This window comes from Opisthorchis viverrini (assembly GCF_000715545.1).
Source record: "Opisthorchis viverrini unplaced genomic scaffold opera_v5_15, whole genome shotgun sequence".
NCBI lineage: Eukaryota > Metazoa > Platyhelminthes > Trematoda > Opisthorchiida > Opisthorchiidae > Opisthorchis > Opisthorchis viverrini.
In genome coordinates, this window is record NW_008751671.1 from 548,028 (window position 1) to 565,313 (window position 17,286).

Below are 17,286 nucleotides of genomic sequence, written 5' to 3' on the forward strand. Positions count from 1 at the left end.
CAAGATGCACCCACAACCGAATAAAATGAACATAGAAGAGCACAGTTTGACACCAACGAGTGGTAGTCAAAACGACGTGCTGTGTTACTGGTGCGGGTATCTCTTCTGATTTTGGTCATATTACTATGCCTGTCAGAGGGTCCGCGAACGAATAGAAACTCCCGTCAACGACGTTGAGTGGGACTGCTATGACGTGCACCTTTCATCGTGCCTTTTGCGACAATTTACTCGTATAATAAGCAACCGTAGTGTTCATTATAGTTCAGAGAAGGGAGTACGCAAGTAATTCGTACGGAGTAAAAATGCCACTTTGGGAGTCTCCGTGAGCAGCAGAAACAGCATTTTATTTTTTGCACGTGGAGATGACGCCAAGAATATGTCCAAGATTTCGCAGGTACTTTTATCCATAAAGGGTTCTTCTGATTGTTATTTTTTGGATATTGGCAGATGTGAGGAAGGCTATCCAGTATGTTTACTATGGTGTGCTATTCTTATAATATTAGGTGGCCTTGGTTGAAAGTAACTGCAAATCATCCCACTCGATAACTCAACTGTTAGTACTCAACTGTTGATTGTACATAAAAGTCCGGATATGTTGCCTCTCAATGGTGCCGCGGTGGTAAGAGAATTCAGTTAAGGTAACTTGAGCTCCATTCTGGAGGGCTACACATGCTGGAACTACAAACTGCGCGAATAAGCGCTCCGGCGCATGGACGGTATATGCCGAAATAGCATGACGCACGGAAGCTCTCTTGGACAGATTGGAAAACGCGTTAACTTTTATCAGGCCATAGTGTACAATAGAGAAGCCTGTGATCTGATTAAGACGGAGGCCATGTCAGCCTTAGTCAGGGACGATTTTCAAAAATGGAACAAGATTCACAAGCCAGAGCAAAGTACGTCATCTATTCACGTTTTTACCGATTTTTAGCCGTCAGACACAGCTGAATGTCCCCGCTGCCCTGCCCGTCATATCCGAATGTTAGCGGAGTAGATACTACATTAGTTCAGTCCTTAATAAGTTGGGAATAATGACGTTGTCTAACAAGACAAACTGAACTGCGATTAGCAGCATGACTATCACGGGTATATTCAGTCACTATTGCATTTTAGTCTGATCTCTTGAAACAGTAGTTTATTCGATTGCAGCTACTTTACCAGGATCATAATAACGTTGCAACATTCCAACGACCAATTTGAGTTAATTCACCTAAAGTAATCAAAGTTCATATGCATCCATACCATTTCCTTCACCAAGAAGCCTTCTGCAAATGTTAAGACTGATGTCCGAATGGGAGAATAACAAGGAGGGCGCTTTGGCATACAGCACATTATCACACAGCGTCGTATCATTTAGCGGACAAAGTATAGCTGATGCGCATTATAAAGTACAAAGTAATCTCATTGAATACATAATCTATTAAGTTACGCTCCTCGATGAGTACCGGTACGTGGGAAGTTCCGAAATTGAGGAAAGTGTCGATTTCCGAAAGTGCGCCATTTCGACTATTTTTTTGCAAGCGAACCTTTAAAAGCGGTGCTTGATGCTAATGGACCTCTAGTGATCTGTTTAGGCCTACGGAAGTTTTCTTCAACAACGATCAGCTTTCTCAGCTCTTCTGGCAGCAGCAACTGGAGCTATCAGATCCATATTGCCACACACCTGAGCGCTTCCGACTGTTCTAGTTCGTCAGGTTCTGCATGTAAAACGTGTGTGAAATGACGTGATGCCTGGTGTGTAGAGAATATCAACAACAGAGAATGCTGGATTCCTGGTTTCTTAGTCCCATCGGAACAGGAGCAACCTTGCGAATTGGCTTTAGGCAGCTAAGCAATTAGTAAACAGTTGGAAAACAGGGTAGCCATGTATTGCATAAAGATGTAGCCTTTGAATCTAGTTTGTGCCAAGTAACGGTGGAATGTGAGATGTTCCGAGTGCTTTAGTATGACGAAATGGTAATTTTCAATGCAAATAAATGAACTGATAGTGTTTTTTCCAAAAGACTGAAAATATGTAGCCCCTAATCAAATTTCAGCGTCACCTGGAACCATCTTTACAATGATGACGCTCATTTCCAGTTTCTTTGAGCACAGCTTTTGAATGCATTCTGGGATGACAGATCCTCCATTACAAGCAATCAATCAGTTACTCTTATCCGTTCTGACCACATATTTGATATTGATGTACAAGACACCAATCAACATGGTTTCTGGAGACTGTTGGACGTCTGGTTGATCCTGCCATAATTTAGGGTGGATAGTGTAACTGAGTCATGATTCTTGTCTTATCTACTCGAGTTGCATTTAGCATTCTACGTTAGGCCCTTGGTGAAACCAGGAGAGCCTTTCTCCAATTAGGCAGTTACAAGTTACTGGACACGAAAGTAAACGCACATAGTTTTTAAAAACCGAACGTTCTCACGCGTCTTCTTGAGCTTTCATGGATATTACCCAATTATAAACGAACACTGTAAAGCGGTTCCACACTTCCTTAATAAACTTCACCTTCCATTAGACGCCTGGTGGAACTTCTACATGACCACAGACTACTCGCATGACTCATCAATATTATTCGCCATTGCAATAAATTTTGAGGTTTGGTATGGTAAGTTGTCTAAAGATAGTACGCAGAGACTTCAGATGCCTAATCAGATTTCTCTTGCCTGCGTACCTTTGAAAGCTGGGGCTGGCAATGAAGACGAATGATCTGGAACGCTTGCTCATGATCTCGTCTGGGTTAAAGCACTTCAGAGGTACGGTTTTTCCGGCCCGTGAACGAACTGCATGTTGATTTTTCATTTCGATTTTAGAGCATTGGAGCAAAACATAAGGAGCTGTGTTCATAGAAAATATACCGTTTATTTCAGGTGGAAATTTTCCGTATTTTGGACAGCATACATTTCCAACGTTGACTGTACTTCAATGGCCCATTGGTCACAGCAGGAATCGCATTACGGCTGCTTCACCAAGATGTCCATCACACTGAATATGCTGCAAATATCACACAAGTGATACGGTTATCTAGGATCTAGTTATCCGAATTATTGCGGTCAATCTCTGGAAAGCATTTAAGTAAATAATTAAGCAGCAGTAAAAATGTGAGAATAAATAAGTTAATTTGTCATCTTGGAACAGGCGCCCTCGACATCAGAAGACGATAAATTTAACCCTCTTGCGAGACTTCTTGGCTCCTGTTGGCTCGTCAGCGTCACGATGAAGTCAAAGACGCAAACTCACCACATGCGCAATAAAATTTTGTACTTGATGATGAGTTGACTAGATACAGCCTGTTTACTTGTCGAACACAGTGAACAAGTTGTCCGTCCAAACTCTCAGTTGGTATCCGGTCAAATTCGGAGCTCAATTCCACCCAACAAACTGGAAAACCAAACATTATAATTAATATGAAAGGGAGTGTCTTGTCATTTGTTAAAGTTGAAAGCTGTTCTTGTATAAATCAGTGAATAGTTTCTAGTAGGTAATCGGTCTAAGGTAGACTTCGTGTCCTCAACTCACTTGATATATGACCTGGCATAAGGGCGTAGAAGAGATTACGAATAGTTTGGTGCGGTCCGTCTTCCAGGACGGAGTATCCACGACCCACTTGCGCTCTGTTGGAAATGTTGCAAGGAATGGTAGCTAATCAATATCATTGGAGCCAATGCTGTCAGTTTCTCTACAGAATGCTCCATTGAGCGTTTGTGGAGCAGGAATCTCAGTAGCTTTCCCAGAGAATGGAAGACAGACTGATTCTTGTAGGAAGATTGCATACCCATTGGTGGTTTGTCCAAGCTTTTCTCATAAACAGAGAACCTGATGTGAATCCTTTACGCACTGGTCGATGTCATTCCTTTCGTCACTCCAATTTTTACGTCTTCATGTAGCGCTAAATGGTTGAAAATATCGACCATACATTAAAGCATAGAGGTTACGAATGTATAATTGCATATCTGTTTATGTACTATTTTTTTGTATATCGTTGATATACGCGTCGTCTTCAAGAACTTGTCACTATTTGCTCGCTGACGATCCTCCATAGCGAGCACGACTCACCTGCTATGAGCATAGCACTGGTGTGAGTACATGGGTATTGACTGTACAGTAGACTGTCGTCTGCTGGTAGTCTGCCTCCAGTTAAGGACGAGAGACCTCAACATTTTTTGGATGCAGCCAATGCTTTCCTGGTTACCCTGCTGTGGGATAAACTACAAACGGACACTTCCATTGAAATATTTTTATTCTGACTGCACACATTACTGGAGTGATTAAGCAGTCATTTAGCCATTTTAGACCCAAACGTGTAGTTCAGTAATGACACCTTTTCAACTACCTAACCGATGTAGTGCATTCCACTCTGTTTTATTCTGTTTCAAACATATACGCGAAGTTTCATCCATCTCCCTTTTGGTCGGCAAATATCTCCCCATTCTCCTGAATTCCCACCTTCACTAATGATATATCAGCATGCACGCTTTCCGGTTAGTTGTCGCTCATAATGAAGTCAATCCAAACTGATCAGGCAACACTGTGAACACGCCTCTTCTGCCCAAAATGTGAACGTGAAACTGATTGGAATGATTTCTTTTTTGTTAATACGTGACAACGAACGCCACTTTTATGTATCAGTTGATCCTTCTTATTGCTCTGTTTGTCTTGTTTACGAGGCTTGCTGTCACTTGACTTTCGTGTTGTCAGTTTCTTTCCAGGTTGTCTGATTGAGCGCCTGGAGGTGTTGGCATCTCACAATGTTTAACATAGTCCAGCGCTACGTTCCCTTCCTCACCCACCCTTTTTTCCTTTTTTCACTCCGAGGGTGTGAATGTACTTAGATGAGCTCTACGGTAGTGAAGCATCAGTTTCAAAACTGATGTTGCTGTTTCTGAAGATGATAATGATGGTTCCGAGTTAATGCTAGGAAAATGCGGGATTTCCTTCTTGGTAAATACGAGTTTAAAATGCTTAATTAAAGAGACAATAAATAAGGGTCCTATCAAAATACTAACCAGAGTGAGGAAGTAATCGCGGATCAGGCGAACTATTCACCAACATTGCAACAGCTCACCCCCTTAGGTGATAACACTGTACCAAGGCTTTTCAGTGCATCCCTGTCCAGCTACAAGTAATTTGAAATGTGGCAGCTTATGTCAAATTTCTAAACTTGGAAACTTCCCTTCTGAGTATTGCTACCGTCGGGTTAGACGTAGTCGTTCTAGACTCCATGTTATGGATTCGTGGACGTTTCTCCCCAAGCAATTTAAGCCTGACCAACTCCGAAAAATGGCTTAACTTAAAATATTTTGAAGCCCCTAACATCTTTCCAGGCAGCCGACAATTTGTTGCCTGGTTGACAAATATGTTTCTTTTTTTACAGTACCTTAAGTGTGAGGAGAGACCCAGCCTGCGGTAAGTTGAAGCGAATATATCAGACAAAATTAGCCGAAGTTTCAACACCATCCTCACTGTGTCAGTTTTGTAGTGACAAACACTATTTAACCTCAGACTTGCGGTGTAAGTAAAAACTTAGTTTTATTCGCCCACTTCCAAAGGTTGTCCAGAACAAGGTCACCGTCGGGATGATTGACGATGCACACTATTGTGGATCAGTTAAAGAAGGCAGCCAAATAGGGTTGAAACCCGTCTCTCAGAAAAACTCAAATGGGATTAATGAACTTTACTAATCGGTCAGCTGTTTAAGATGGCACTCATCCAGTGTACAAACTTGCTAAATTGTGATCATATGGCACGGCCTTAGTATGTAAAATCAAAACTACCGTTTTCAAGCTTCGTTTTTGATATCTCTTCTGCTCTTCTAACAGAAAACAGCTTGTCAAGATTTCGTCCTGTAAGTGAAGCCAGTCTCTGCTGAAAAGCCGAGAAGCACTGTACAGCTGTTTCATCCTTATTGGAAATCATAAGCAGTGCGCATCTCACGGAAGGAAATTAAACCAAACGGCTTGTTTGGTTGAATTTACTCAAGAGAATATCACACTACACCAAAGTCTAAATTCAGAGTTTATTGACAGAGGAGGGTTCCATTGACCAACTGCCAAAGGCTTTTTTGGGACAATTTATTCGGCCACCCTCCAACTTATTGAAACAACTTTACGCGGTTAAGAATTCATAATAGTTTGGAACTGTGTACAGACAACCACTGTTAGGCGCTGTTGATCGACAATTGCTTCGGGCATACAAATCCTCTGTGTACTGCATTTAAACAAGTTGACAATTAGTGAAAAGGGTGATGTGGGTTCGTCGTGCACGTCTTGAAAAGTACACGCTCAATCGTTTTGAAAGTGCACGAGAAATACTCTGCTATTTTAGTAAACATTTCTAAAGCACCAGCCTCTTGTAATTTAGTTGTAGTTTTGGAAGTAGATAGTTTTTATGTGCTCAAAAACTACCATCAAAGTAAAATCGACGAAAGATAGCGATTTGTGCGCTTCTTTCAAATTCCGTATTGTAATACAGAGACATAAGCGTCTGCTTACCAACCTTCTTCTTGAAGGCTCCTATATCGATAGTTTTGAGGCCAGATATTGAGCAAAGAATGAAACTTACTCAATCCACAACATACTGATAATGTATTCAGCTTCTAGTGAGTTTGGGCAATAAGACCGTAATTTTAATAAGTCTTTCATACTAATGATGCATGATATGCCAGTATCTAGAGGCCACGTATGTGATGTTGTATGAAGAAAGATCAAATGGGTTCCTAACAACTTGATTATTTCCACAGACTGTACAAAGGGGTGCTCAAAATCAGCTTGATATTTCTGTTGTATAGCGAGCAATAATTATTCCCCTTATTATATTGTAACAACAGTTAACAAAGAATTAGATTTATTAACCTGACCGGCACTCCACCGTTATCAACATTTCACAAAAATATATTCCATTATGGAATCCGAATAACCTGTCTTTGTGAAGGGCTGAATTACGAAGTGCTTTTAGGGTGCTTATCAAATGTTATTTGTTAACTTTCTCCGCGAAAGTAAATTTTTTAATGTGCGATTCACTGATTCTTAAGAGTTATTAGGAGCCACTCATACAGAAGACTTATTTCGAACTTCAGAGCCACTCTGAAAATGCATGTATCTATGGTGAGAGCTAAAGAATATGCAGTCACTGCAGTGAAAAAAATCAGCGAGGAAAAGATACCTCATGATTTCTGTTGAAAGAACGATGTACTTAGCGGTGCACTATTGTTTTCGCAAGCTCCGATCCTGTCCTAGGATTGATGATGTTTGAGCCAAATCTTAGGCTCTCCAATGAGCTAATGTTAAACTGGATAACTGCGACAGCAGACCGAGGAAAAAGCTGTATTTTATGCGTTCATTTAGAAGACAGACGATCATTTTGAACTTTGATTGGGCGCAAAATGCACAATTCTCATTCGATGCAGATTAAAATTTCTGTTATTCTACGGGGTGATACGACTCCGGATAAATTTAAAAGAATCATAAAATCGCCTATCTCAACAATGTAGTGACCGTTAAAACCAACTGCTGTGCACGCGAAAATAAAATAAAAAATCTACTGATTGTTTGCCAAGCCCTTCTGAAACGAACTACTTAGCATGCGCTTCAACTAGAAATCTGGAACATCAATGAATACCAACGGTAGTAGGCTGAGTAACAAATATTTCAGAAAAATGGTAGAATGGGCTAATTAAAAGTTGCATTAGTTCTGATTGTAGTTTGACAGTTGAAATCGGTACAGGAATCAGTAATGATCAAGTTGCGTTTGCTAATCTGTGGCAAATTGGTGTATCGCTGAATCTCAAGGGACGTGTGTATCAAGCTACAGTGCGAGCTGTTTTTTGTCTGGCTGATACTTAGCCTGTCCAAGTAGTGGAGACGTCTTCAGATGTTCGAAAATCGTTGTCTCAAAACCATAGTTCCTGTGGCTCGGTATCGGTGAAAACGCAATACGAACTTCCATTAAAGCATGTGTTCAGAACCAGAAACTGCACTGGTTAAGCCATCTATTGCGCATACCGAACCATCATTTGCCAAAGAGAGTGTTGTATTTTTTCCCAGTTCACAGTAACGGAAGCAAGGTGGTGACAAGCTCTTGACCTGACAGAAGGGTGTGAAAGATATTACGAAACTCTTGGGTGTTGTCGGTGCTACTCGCCCACCAGGATGGGGACCGCTTGAACCTCAATTAGCCCTGTTAGAGACGTTGCAAGATAAGGCTACTAGTCGAGGTCCATGGCGTTTATGTTGTCAATTTCTATCCAGATTACCTGAATGAGTGTTTGGAGATGTAGGCACCTCGAACTGATTGCGGTAAGGTAGCACTAAGTCCCTCTCCCTCTCATCTTTATTCTTTTATTCACAGTGTACCTTTCAAATAAATCATGGTTGTATGGCAGAAAAGCATCACCGTTGAATACTGATGCCATGCTGCCCATGATGATGATGATTAAAACAAGTAGCCGTTGGTAAATACCCAAATATGCAATAAAACAAGTGAAACTTGAAAATAAGTGGCTCTCTTGAAACATATGAAAACTGAAACCAGTTGAGGTGCAAAAAATCCATTTCTCCTAGTCCTTTGGATAATATGACTCGTGTTCACATATAAGGCCTTCATTTGTCAGTGGGGGCTTCCATGTCCTGTCGCAGGTGTGATATACAAACCGGGGAAAGGAGATTTTGGCGAGATCTGATCCCGTGTTACTTTTGCTTTCTAAAAACATGCCAAGAAAATTGCGTGGCGGAAGCCGAATGGTCCTTTGATGGTTGGGCTCTTCCAGTTGCAATAAGTCTCTTATGCTCTTCGTGATAATCTGTGGGGGAGTAACAGTGATTTCCGCAATTCTACCTGAATGTGTTCAAACTTCGTTATTCCCATTTGGGGCAGTGCTGATGCCTGCAGCTGAATCAGCTTTTTTCCATCAATAAAGTTTTCTGACATGCAGTCCTGGAATTTGCAGTGGTGTAAACCAACCTAAAGATTTGAAATTTACTTTGTAGTACGGGAATCCCAGGTCAGAAATCCATTGGCACACATTGTCCATAGTCCAGGTGCTTGCGTTTGGGATTGTTGTTGAAAGACAAACGTCATATATGTGGCTCAGGTCGCCCATTTTTCTTGAAATGGGATATGCTTCAGAGACAAATCTGCAATTTCAAAAAGTAAACAGTTGCACAGAAAACTCATCCATCAAATAGTACGTACTTGTGTGGCATGGTGTCTGTGGCTAGGTCAATTTTTCATTGTATACGCTGTATGCACACCAGAATGTTGGTGATTGTACCACAGTGAGTTTCTTTAATGCACGCTCTTCTCCGCATTTTCATGTCTGAGTGTTTTCATAGCACGACTTCACACCTGTGAAATTTATGCTGCCCCTCTCCCAATTCGCCCTAAGTTTACCATAGAAATTATTAAGGTTGTATAAGTTATTATTCTACAAAGAGGCAATATTAACGATTTTTGGTTATATTCAGCCTTCCAGAATGATATTTGTATACTATTATTGATTCCTGTCGCTTTCTAGATGAGGTACTGGCAGATTGATTAGTTTGTACCACTGTCGAGTTTATGGGTACTTGCGTTCACAGGAAATTTCTATAATGCAAACACAGTATACATACACAGCACCAGTTAAACTGTTGATCATAATGGTAGATCCATGCCACAGTTAAGCTTTTCCTTGATATTTTTGTCCTACCTAACCATTATGCTATATAGAGCCCCTCAGAAATATGAACATTTGTCTCACCAAGCTAAAATGTGAGAGTCTCGGAGAACATATCATTTTTAAGCTGAACTACGGCGTATTTGAAAGAAAGTGAGTGGACGCATGGAGGACAAAAGTTCCTAATGATTTTTCTAAAGTCAGGCGTGCAAAAATAACGAAAAACTATCATTATGCTGAGATTCTGTGTTGTATAAGAGGTTTTGGCTTTCCCGGTCTAGGTGGCTCTCCGTTCCTAAAAGACCTTTTAGGAACAAGTCAGGAAGCTGTTCGATGTGTATTACTTGGAGTTGTGTCAACAACTGTGTAACACGTGTTTAGTCGTATTTTCGTTGCAATTTCATTTGGCTGACTTATCGATAGGAAATCAACGAAGGACTTCCTGGATACTGGTAACCCATTTCAGTTAAGATATTAAACATGGTCGATCCGAGGAAGGAGACTTCTGTATGGTACGTCTGTTTAAAATGCTGGCCATATATCTGTAGGAGAAGAACCTTCGGTTGAAAAGCAACTGGATGGTATGTCATAGAAACCAAAAGAGTTCTGAAATATAAACATGAAGTTTATCGAGTTCTATCCATCTCAAAAAAGAAACGAGGTCACCTATGGTTAAGTAAAGTATCCTCATATAAACAAGCTCCTACTAATTTAACGGGGCCCGAATTATTTCAAACTTGTGTAAACAACTGTGCTGTATAAAATCTTCTAAAAAAATTCCTCCAGAATAGCTAGATTTCTAAGTTTAATCAACCTGTAAACATTGACACATCATCTCATCATGATGACAGTGTTGACAATACCAATAATAACATTCATTTTCCTAAGTCTATTGTGCCAAAAGTAGTGGTGGTTTAGTTTCCATATGACTCAACGAAAATCAGTTTCACTAGATCCATAGGTGTTCCGTTAAATTTTGTGTTCACTTGCGTAGAAATCTTAGGTGATTTTTAGTTTGTGCAAAATAAAAAGCCTTTGTTGCCTACCGGAAATAACCTGGCCAAAGTCTCAACGTATGTGCCTTGTAAATTAAAACAATTAGCAGATGCATGTGCATGAGAGGAGACATGCTAGGGAATTACCGCGGATAAGCTCTCCCGGAAAGTTCTACACTGAAAAGCAAGTATGAGGTGACGATACGAAACTTTGATTAAGATATAATGAAAAGAAAAACGGGGTTATAAAAAAGAGGAGAACAGTGATCCAGCGGAGACGTCCATTCCTGTCCTCAAGCTCGGATGATAACTGTGTTTAGTTATTATAGAGGAGAGTATTTACAAGCCTAAAGAACAGGCTCACTTGTGCTCCACATGGTCGAGTGTGACTATCCGAGACGGTATATATTCTAAGGGAACAGTTAACGTCTCATCAGAAAACAACAAGCAGACAAGTAAAGTTATCCATTTTTCCTGTTTAATCAAGCAAATGTTAGTAACGGTCACTGGTGTATGCTAAGTACCTCAACGGTTCCGAAAAGGTTAGAAGCTCAAAACGGATTGTGAAAAAAACTAAGATTATGGTGTACGGGAGTTTTTCAGTATAAATAGAAAATAACATGGTCGTCCATGGGTAACACTCTTTTGGTGCCTAGCTGCTATTCTACCCGATGAAAGTACGAGGGCTAAGATGCTGATGAGTGACCCGAGCCTAGACAGGCGCAATTCAAAGTAAAACAAAGTAGTATGCTCGATTTGGTCAAAATATTTGCTGAAGTCTACGAGAACAACATACGTAAACATATGTGGACAACAAACCTTCTAGCCTACTCTCCTTTAGTCTTCAGCTGGTTGGTGGCACTATCGCCAACCGTGTTTTTGCTTGATAAAATACTGCGAGCTGAGTATCATCCTCACTTTCCACTCGAATCTCGAAGTTAGGCAACTTGCTTGATAGTCACCACTGATAGAGTGACTATACAAACTAGCTTTGATATAAAATGAAGCACAAATTTCCTCCTCCGAGTGCAAATCCGGTGCACCTGAAAATAGTTTCCACGCTGGATACCGTCCCCATAGAAACGCCTTTACACTGTAACCACCTCTCCGTAGACCTCCCTTTGTCTCATCGAAATTAGTGAACAAAACCCATAAAGTATGGTTTTAAGCAGTCTGAAAGTAACAAGCTTGACCATTTTGCTGAAGTCGTAAGTACTACCTGCCGCTTTCACATAATCGCTGTGCCATTCGCCATTTCTGACCATGAATCTACCAGCCTGAAAACAATTAGTTCATCTGTAGCACTATTTTGATGCGTAAGTGCCATTGTTTTTGCCCCCGTATTCGTTACTTTGGTCCTTGTGCACTGCTAGTATTTGATGTGCCAGATTTTTAGGGGAGCCCTACAACAAGACATAACCGGCCTTATTCTAAGTGAGTAAGTTATAGTTTGTCCTAAATATTCTATAGAGCATTTGCAGCGGAATAACTCAATGCTGCAGAAACCGCATATGAAATTTGACGCTTTAAATCTACAAGCAATTCGGAACCAAATAATATTATTTGGTTATTGAACAGTTATTTAACCGAACTATAACCGAAAAAACACGGTTATTTGACAGTTATTTAACCGAGCAATAACCGGAAATCTCGGTTATTTGACGGTTAACTTGGTGCAAATAACCATCTGGTAACCATAAAAGGTGGTTATTTGGCGGTTATATAACCGTCGTATAACCGGAAAACTCGGTTATTTTGGACTGCGTGTGCTGGTAGGGATGATCTTTCTCATCGTTGTCATTAAAGGATGAATCGGACAGGTACGAAGAAGGTGGCCCTTGGTATTCACTCTCGATGACTGTCGGTCTGAGTCACGATAATGGATTTCAAAAAGGTACAAATGTGACTCGCGTAGGTCTCCAGCGAGGTATGATAGCATATAACGAACACACACGCACATTGGCGTCAAGACTCGCTATACTTCCTTATTAGTGGAGCTGGTCTATGGTTTTATTTGTTAGTAGTTCATTGTTATTTTATCCTCCTTTACTTTAAACAAGTGATTGGATGAGCATTCACAACTATTTTCTTTCATTCCAGACGCGTTAACCAGAAAGCTTTCCAACACAAATGTAAGAAACATCAAGAGAATCGTTGATCGCAGGCTAGAAAACAAAAGACAAAAAGTTTGGAACGCCTTAAGGCTACCCAGAATTACAGATGAAATGATGTTCATTAGATTTTTTCTATCTCATTTATATATACACTTGAAACCCTTTGCTTATATCCAGGGAGGTCAAATGCTGAGAACGTGTGAGGTTAGTTAGGTCATCACGCCATGGTAGCATAATGTTTAGAAAGTTAGCGAATTGTACCGGGGAAGAAAAAAATCATATAATGGACTGAATTCGCGAGCCGGAGGATTTTTTGCTAGGTCCGAACTAGTTGCATAAATTCCGGAATTTCGGAATTTCCGCACTATTTCTGCACCCAGATGGGGGGAGAACGTCCTATGTGTTTCAATCATCGGCAGAAAACACAATTTACGAGGCACTACATTACATGCATCGGCTTCGAATAGCTAAAGCATTTTTCATCATCGACAGCCTTTGCGAAAATCCACACAAAATACTTCCGTAAGTTGCACCTGTTTTTTTAAAACCAGCCTGGGTCAAACGAACATACGGCAATTCTCTTTGGCCGTGCGCCGTTCACATTGTCTCGAACGTTACTCATACCTTCTTGATGTTCAGCTGCTCGAATTTTACGTACCTGTACTATATTCGTACCATGTACTATATTCGGATTGTATGCAACGCAGTGGTAATAACGTCGCAAAATTCAACCACCTCTGGCAACTTGTGGTCATGTGGTTACTAGACTGTTTCGGAGAGACAGAGGTCCGTCTCTCAGCACCGCAAATGTGCTCGGTTTGAAGGAAATGATCTCCCCCTACGATTTCGACATTTACCGCGTTAAATCTTGCGTCACCACATGCTCACTCATACCGATGATCGCAGTCGCTCACCACTTTATGAGCCACTTAAGTGGCTCACCTAACTTACCATATCACTATTACCACAACTTTTCGACTTTTCATTTTTGTGACTTATGAGAAGTTTATTAAAGGCTCCGTAAGGTTTTAATAAATAGAACCTTAATTTGGTTTATTTGCACTGCAACAGCGTTTTCAAGGGTTTGTTCCAGTCGCTTTCCGTCTTTGCCCAAGGTGTAAGGCTTTTTTAAATATAATCCTCGGCGACTTACACGGTCTCTACATGCATGTGATGGTGTTGTTGAGACAAATCAGTGATACCTAAAGCGCCATTCAGCGACTACTTATAACTATACAGTCGAACATGAGGTATTTATCGCGCAGGTCCAATTTGTATGGGACGAACTGACGATAAATTGTATCAAAGTGTGTGGAAATAGCATCAGCTCCTAAGTTAGATCTCTTTTAGGGAATTCACACCACTGGTAGGTCACTTTTCAAAATCTTCACTCGGATAGCTCACCTATTTTCTGATAGAGATATTACCCGAAATCAGGCTGGTGTTACTTTCCGAATTATTTCGAACTATTTCTTCAGAAAAATTTTAATCTGACAGCCAAGTGAGAGTTTAAAGGCACGTTCGAGCGCATCATTTTTATTTTCTGTAAGATACACCGTATCATCTTACAAGGAGAACTTTTGTTCACCTTGCTGCCCTACGGTTTGCGGGCTGCACAAAACTGAGTATTGAAACCGACCCACTCGATGCAACTATGTAGACGGAAAATTTAGGAATTCAAACAACTGCAAGGTCAGTCAGCCGGACTGAATCCAGCACAATCACATCTCCGCACCAGCTTATGCTCAGCAGATATGAAAGGTGCCCTTACGCGACTCCGGAAATAACCCTAATCAAGATCCATATTGGTTGCAAAACACTCATGCAGAGCTAGAACCGCACGTCGAATAAGTGATTCCGTTTTCGATGTTCAGTTGGGAGACAATTTTCCAATCAAAATAATCTATTACCATCTGTGTCTGTGACGGACAGATTTCGGATGAAATGAAGATACCAGGACTTTGAGGTAGTACTTCATGTTCATGTTGTGGCTTTGGGTGAAATGGATTCCAGCTAGAAGTATTACAGAAACAGACATTCTAGGTAATCCTAGTCGCATATTCGCACCAACGACGCCGCCATTATGAGCGAGCTCACGCACCAACCTTTAGCTCACAGCAAGCAAGCTGCCGCGCATGGATTTATGTCATTAGCTCCAATCGCTATCGTACACCCCTCCGTTTCTCTTGTTAGAGTAAGGAGACGATTTTCAAAGAACAGAGGTACGTTCGAAATCGGTTTCGCTTTTTGCTCGTGCAAATTTTTGAAAGAATTCCTTCGTTGTTTAGTCTGTTTGCAGAGTTAACATGTGTCATTACATGGGATTTTCCACTCTAACTCTACCCTGGTGTGTAAACCCGTGTCGGATTGCACTTCACCTATGCGGTGCGCCCACCTTCACTAATTGCAAGCTGCTCTCCTCTACGGATATCGGCGATACGGACGAAATAGATGCACATCAAATACCAGAATAGGAACGCAGTGTCAAGCCTGCCAGACCCGGTGGCGTTTTTAATGCACGGGTCCCCAGGGCGACTAGATAAGCCGATTATCCAATTCTTCTAACCCGTTCATCCACGCCAGCTGCCTCTACATTGTGGGTGCAATGCTTTCTACAACAAACAGAACAACTGCCAAAAAACGAAACCAGTCATTCACTTCTGAAAGAGAAAGACCAGTACAGATAATCCGTTTTAATCGGAATGCTCGAAAAAAACTGATTCCTCTTTCCAAAGCTCTGGAAGACACGAACACAGAACTGAGCGGCCTGAACGCAGGTCGACAACGAACTTTCCCGCTTTAAAAAGTACCTAGCACCATCCATTCCGGGTCCGTTTGCTGCAACGAAGGTCATTTACCTTTCTGATGCCGCAAGGAAGACCACCACGGCGTCTCTAGTGAACAGGCGCATGGAGAGCATGCTTATCATTTGGGGGCGTTCTCCAAAACGAGCACGCCGACAAAATTAGCACGGTTGCTCCTTGGTGGGTTTGTCATATAACCTGAAATGAATATCTTCACTCAGAGTAGCGGAAAAGAGTGCAAACGAATATTATTCTTCTAGTCACCCTTTCCTCGCCAAATTTCGTACATAGTGTCTTGGATCGGACTATCAGAATTTAAGAGGCCTACATGGAGCTCAAGTACATATCCAAGAATCGACCTCTAGAGCCACAAAAATTGAGCCAAATATTCCTAGAGGGGAGGCGCGGAACAAAAATCCGCTTGGTGACATTCCAACCAACCCCAAAATTATGGCAAACCCGATGGTAGGTACATACCGTTGCACTTTTAATGCACACCGTTGCAACCGATCGCGACGCCGCGTTGCAGTTTACACTCAACCACCACAGACCCCCTTCGCATCACACGAGACGGATGCTTATGGATGCAGCGTCTAACGTAAATGAAATTATCATCACTTATTTCTTTGCCGGATGACAAGGGCGCGGTGATAAACTGAACACCTAATTCACAAGTTCTAAGCTGTGTGGAGACTGAAGTGGGGTCTACAGACAAGTCGAACACAAGCATTGACTTCGACGTTTTTGACTGTTGCGGGAGCCCCACAACCACAGAAATTGCAACAACATTGGCTTCCAGCTGTGTTCCTTCAGCAGCGGCCTTTTGGATTGTGGGCACAATCCACACTTACGAACCAGATAGTCAAAGCCATAGACCCGAAAACAGTGTAGCAAAAATTCCTACAAACGCCGAGCTGGCCATGCCGATCACGGAAAACCTGAGGGCCCACACAAGCACATAATGAGAGTAACTGCCGTCGAACAAGCTACGTAAGCCTCGTCCCACTGAAAACCTTCAGACCAGATTCGAGGTGAAGTCGTCCGCGAAAACGAGCCTCTTGGGGGTGCCACCACAGAAAAACGTCTCAGTAGCTCCATCCGGATACATGCGAACTGAAACAGTTTCACAGAGGAATCTTACCGGACACATCATGCCAAAATGACTGACCAACCAAACGGACGTGTTCTCCACCGCAATTTTTTGAGCAAAAACAAATCCAAACGCTCAAAGTTGGCACAACACGGGTTACACGGATCACGCAGAGTAATTTTAAACCACTAGGGGAAAACCACGTACTCCATAGGCAAAGGCCTCGCACCAACGAAACTCTCGGAGGTAGAATCTCACCTCGCTAGCGAGGAGTACTTCTCGGAAAAATCAATATGGAAGGCAGATAAGCACGCTTCAGAGGACCCTTGGAACATCGGACTCAGCTCCGGCCTACAGCTAATAAATCTGCCGTCCTCCTGGTAGCACACATCTCAGCCTCAGCAGAGATAGTATTGGAGTATTTACACTATTGTTTATTCTCGAACTGTGGGTGGGTATGATAATAAGGTTACAGTCAGGATAAGAGAATGACTGGCGGAGATCGTGGTTACAGAGGGTTTCTGGAAAAGGGACGGCGTCATTGGCGGTGGGCTCCAACCGATGTAGACATGGTTATCACTAAACTAGCATGAGTAGGGAAGCACAGCTGCAATGCTTTTTTTGAAGGTAACAT

At 41.7% G+C, this 17,286-nt stretch overlaps 1 protein-coding gene across 1 annotated transcript; it reads right to left on the reverse strand.

The window, feature by feature from the left end:
• Positions 1-8,554: 8,554 nt before the first annotated feature.
• T265_12786 (hypothetical protein) lies at positions 8,555-9,094 on the reverse strand (the record flags this gene model as incomplete). The annotated part of the gene is made up of 3 exons (XM_009165486.1): positions 8,555-8,794; positions 8,830-8,928; positions 8,975-9,094. Coding segments are annotated over 3 exons (459 nt in total), but the record flags the coding sequence as incomplete, so codon positions are not given.
• Between the last annotated feature and the right edge of the window lie 8,192 nt (positions 9,095-17,286).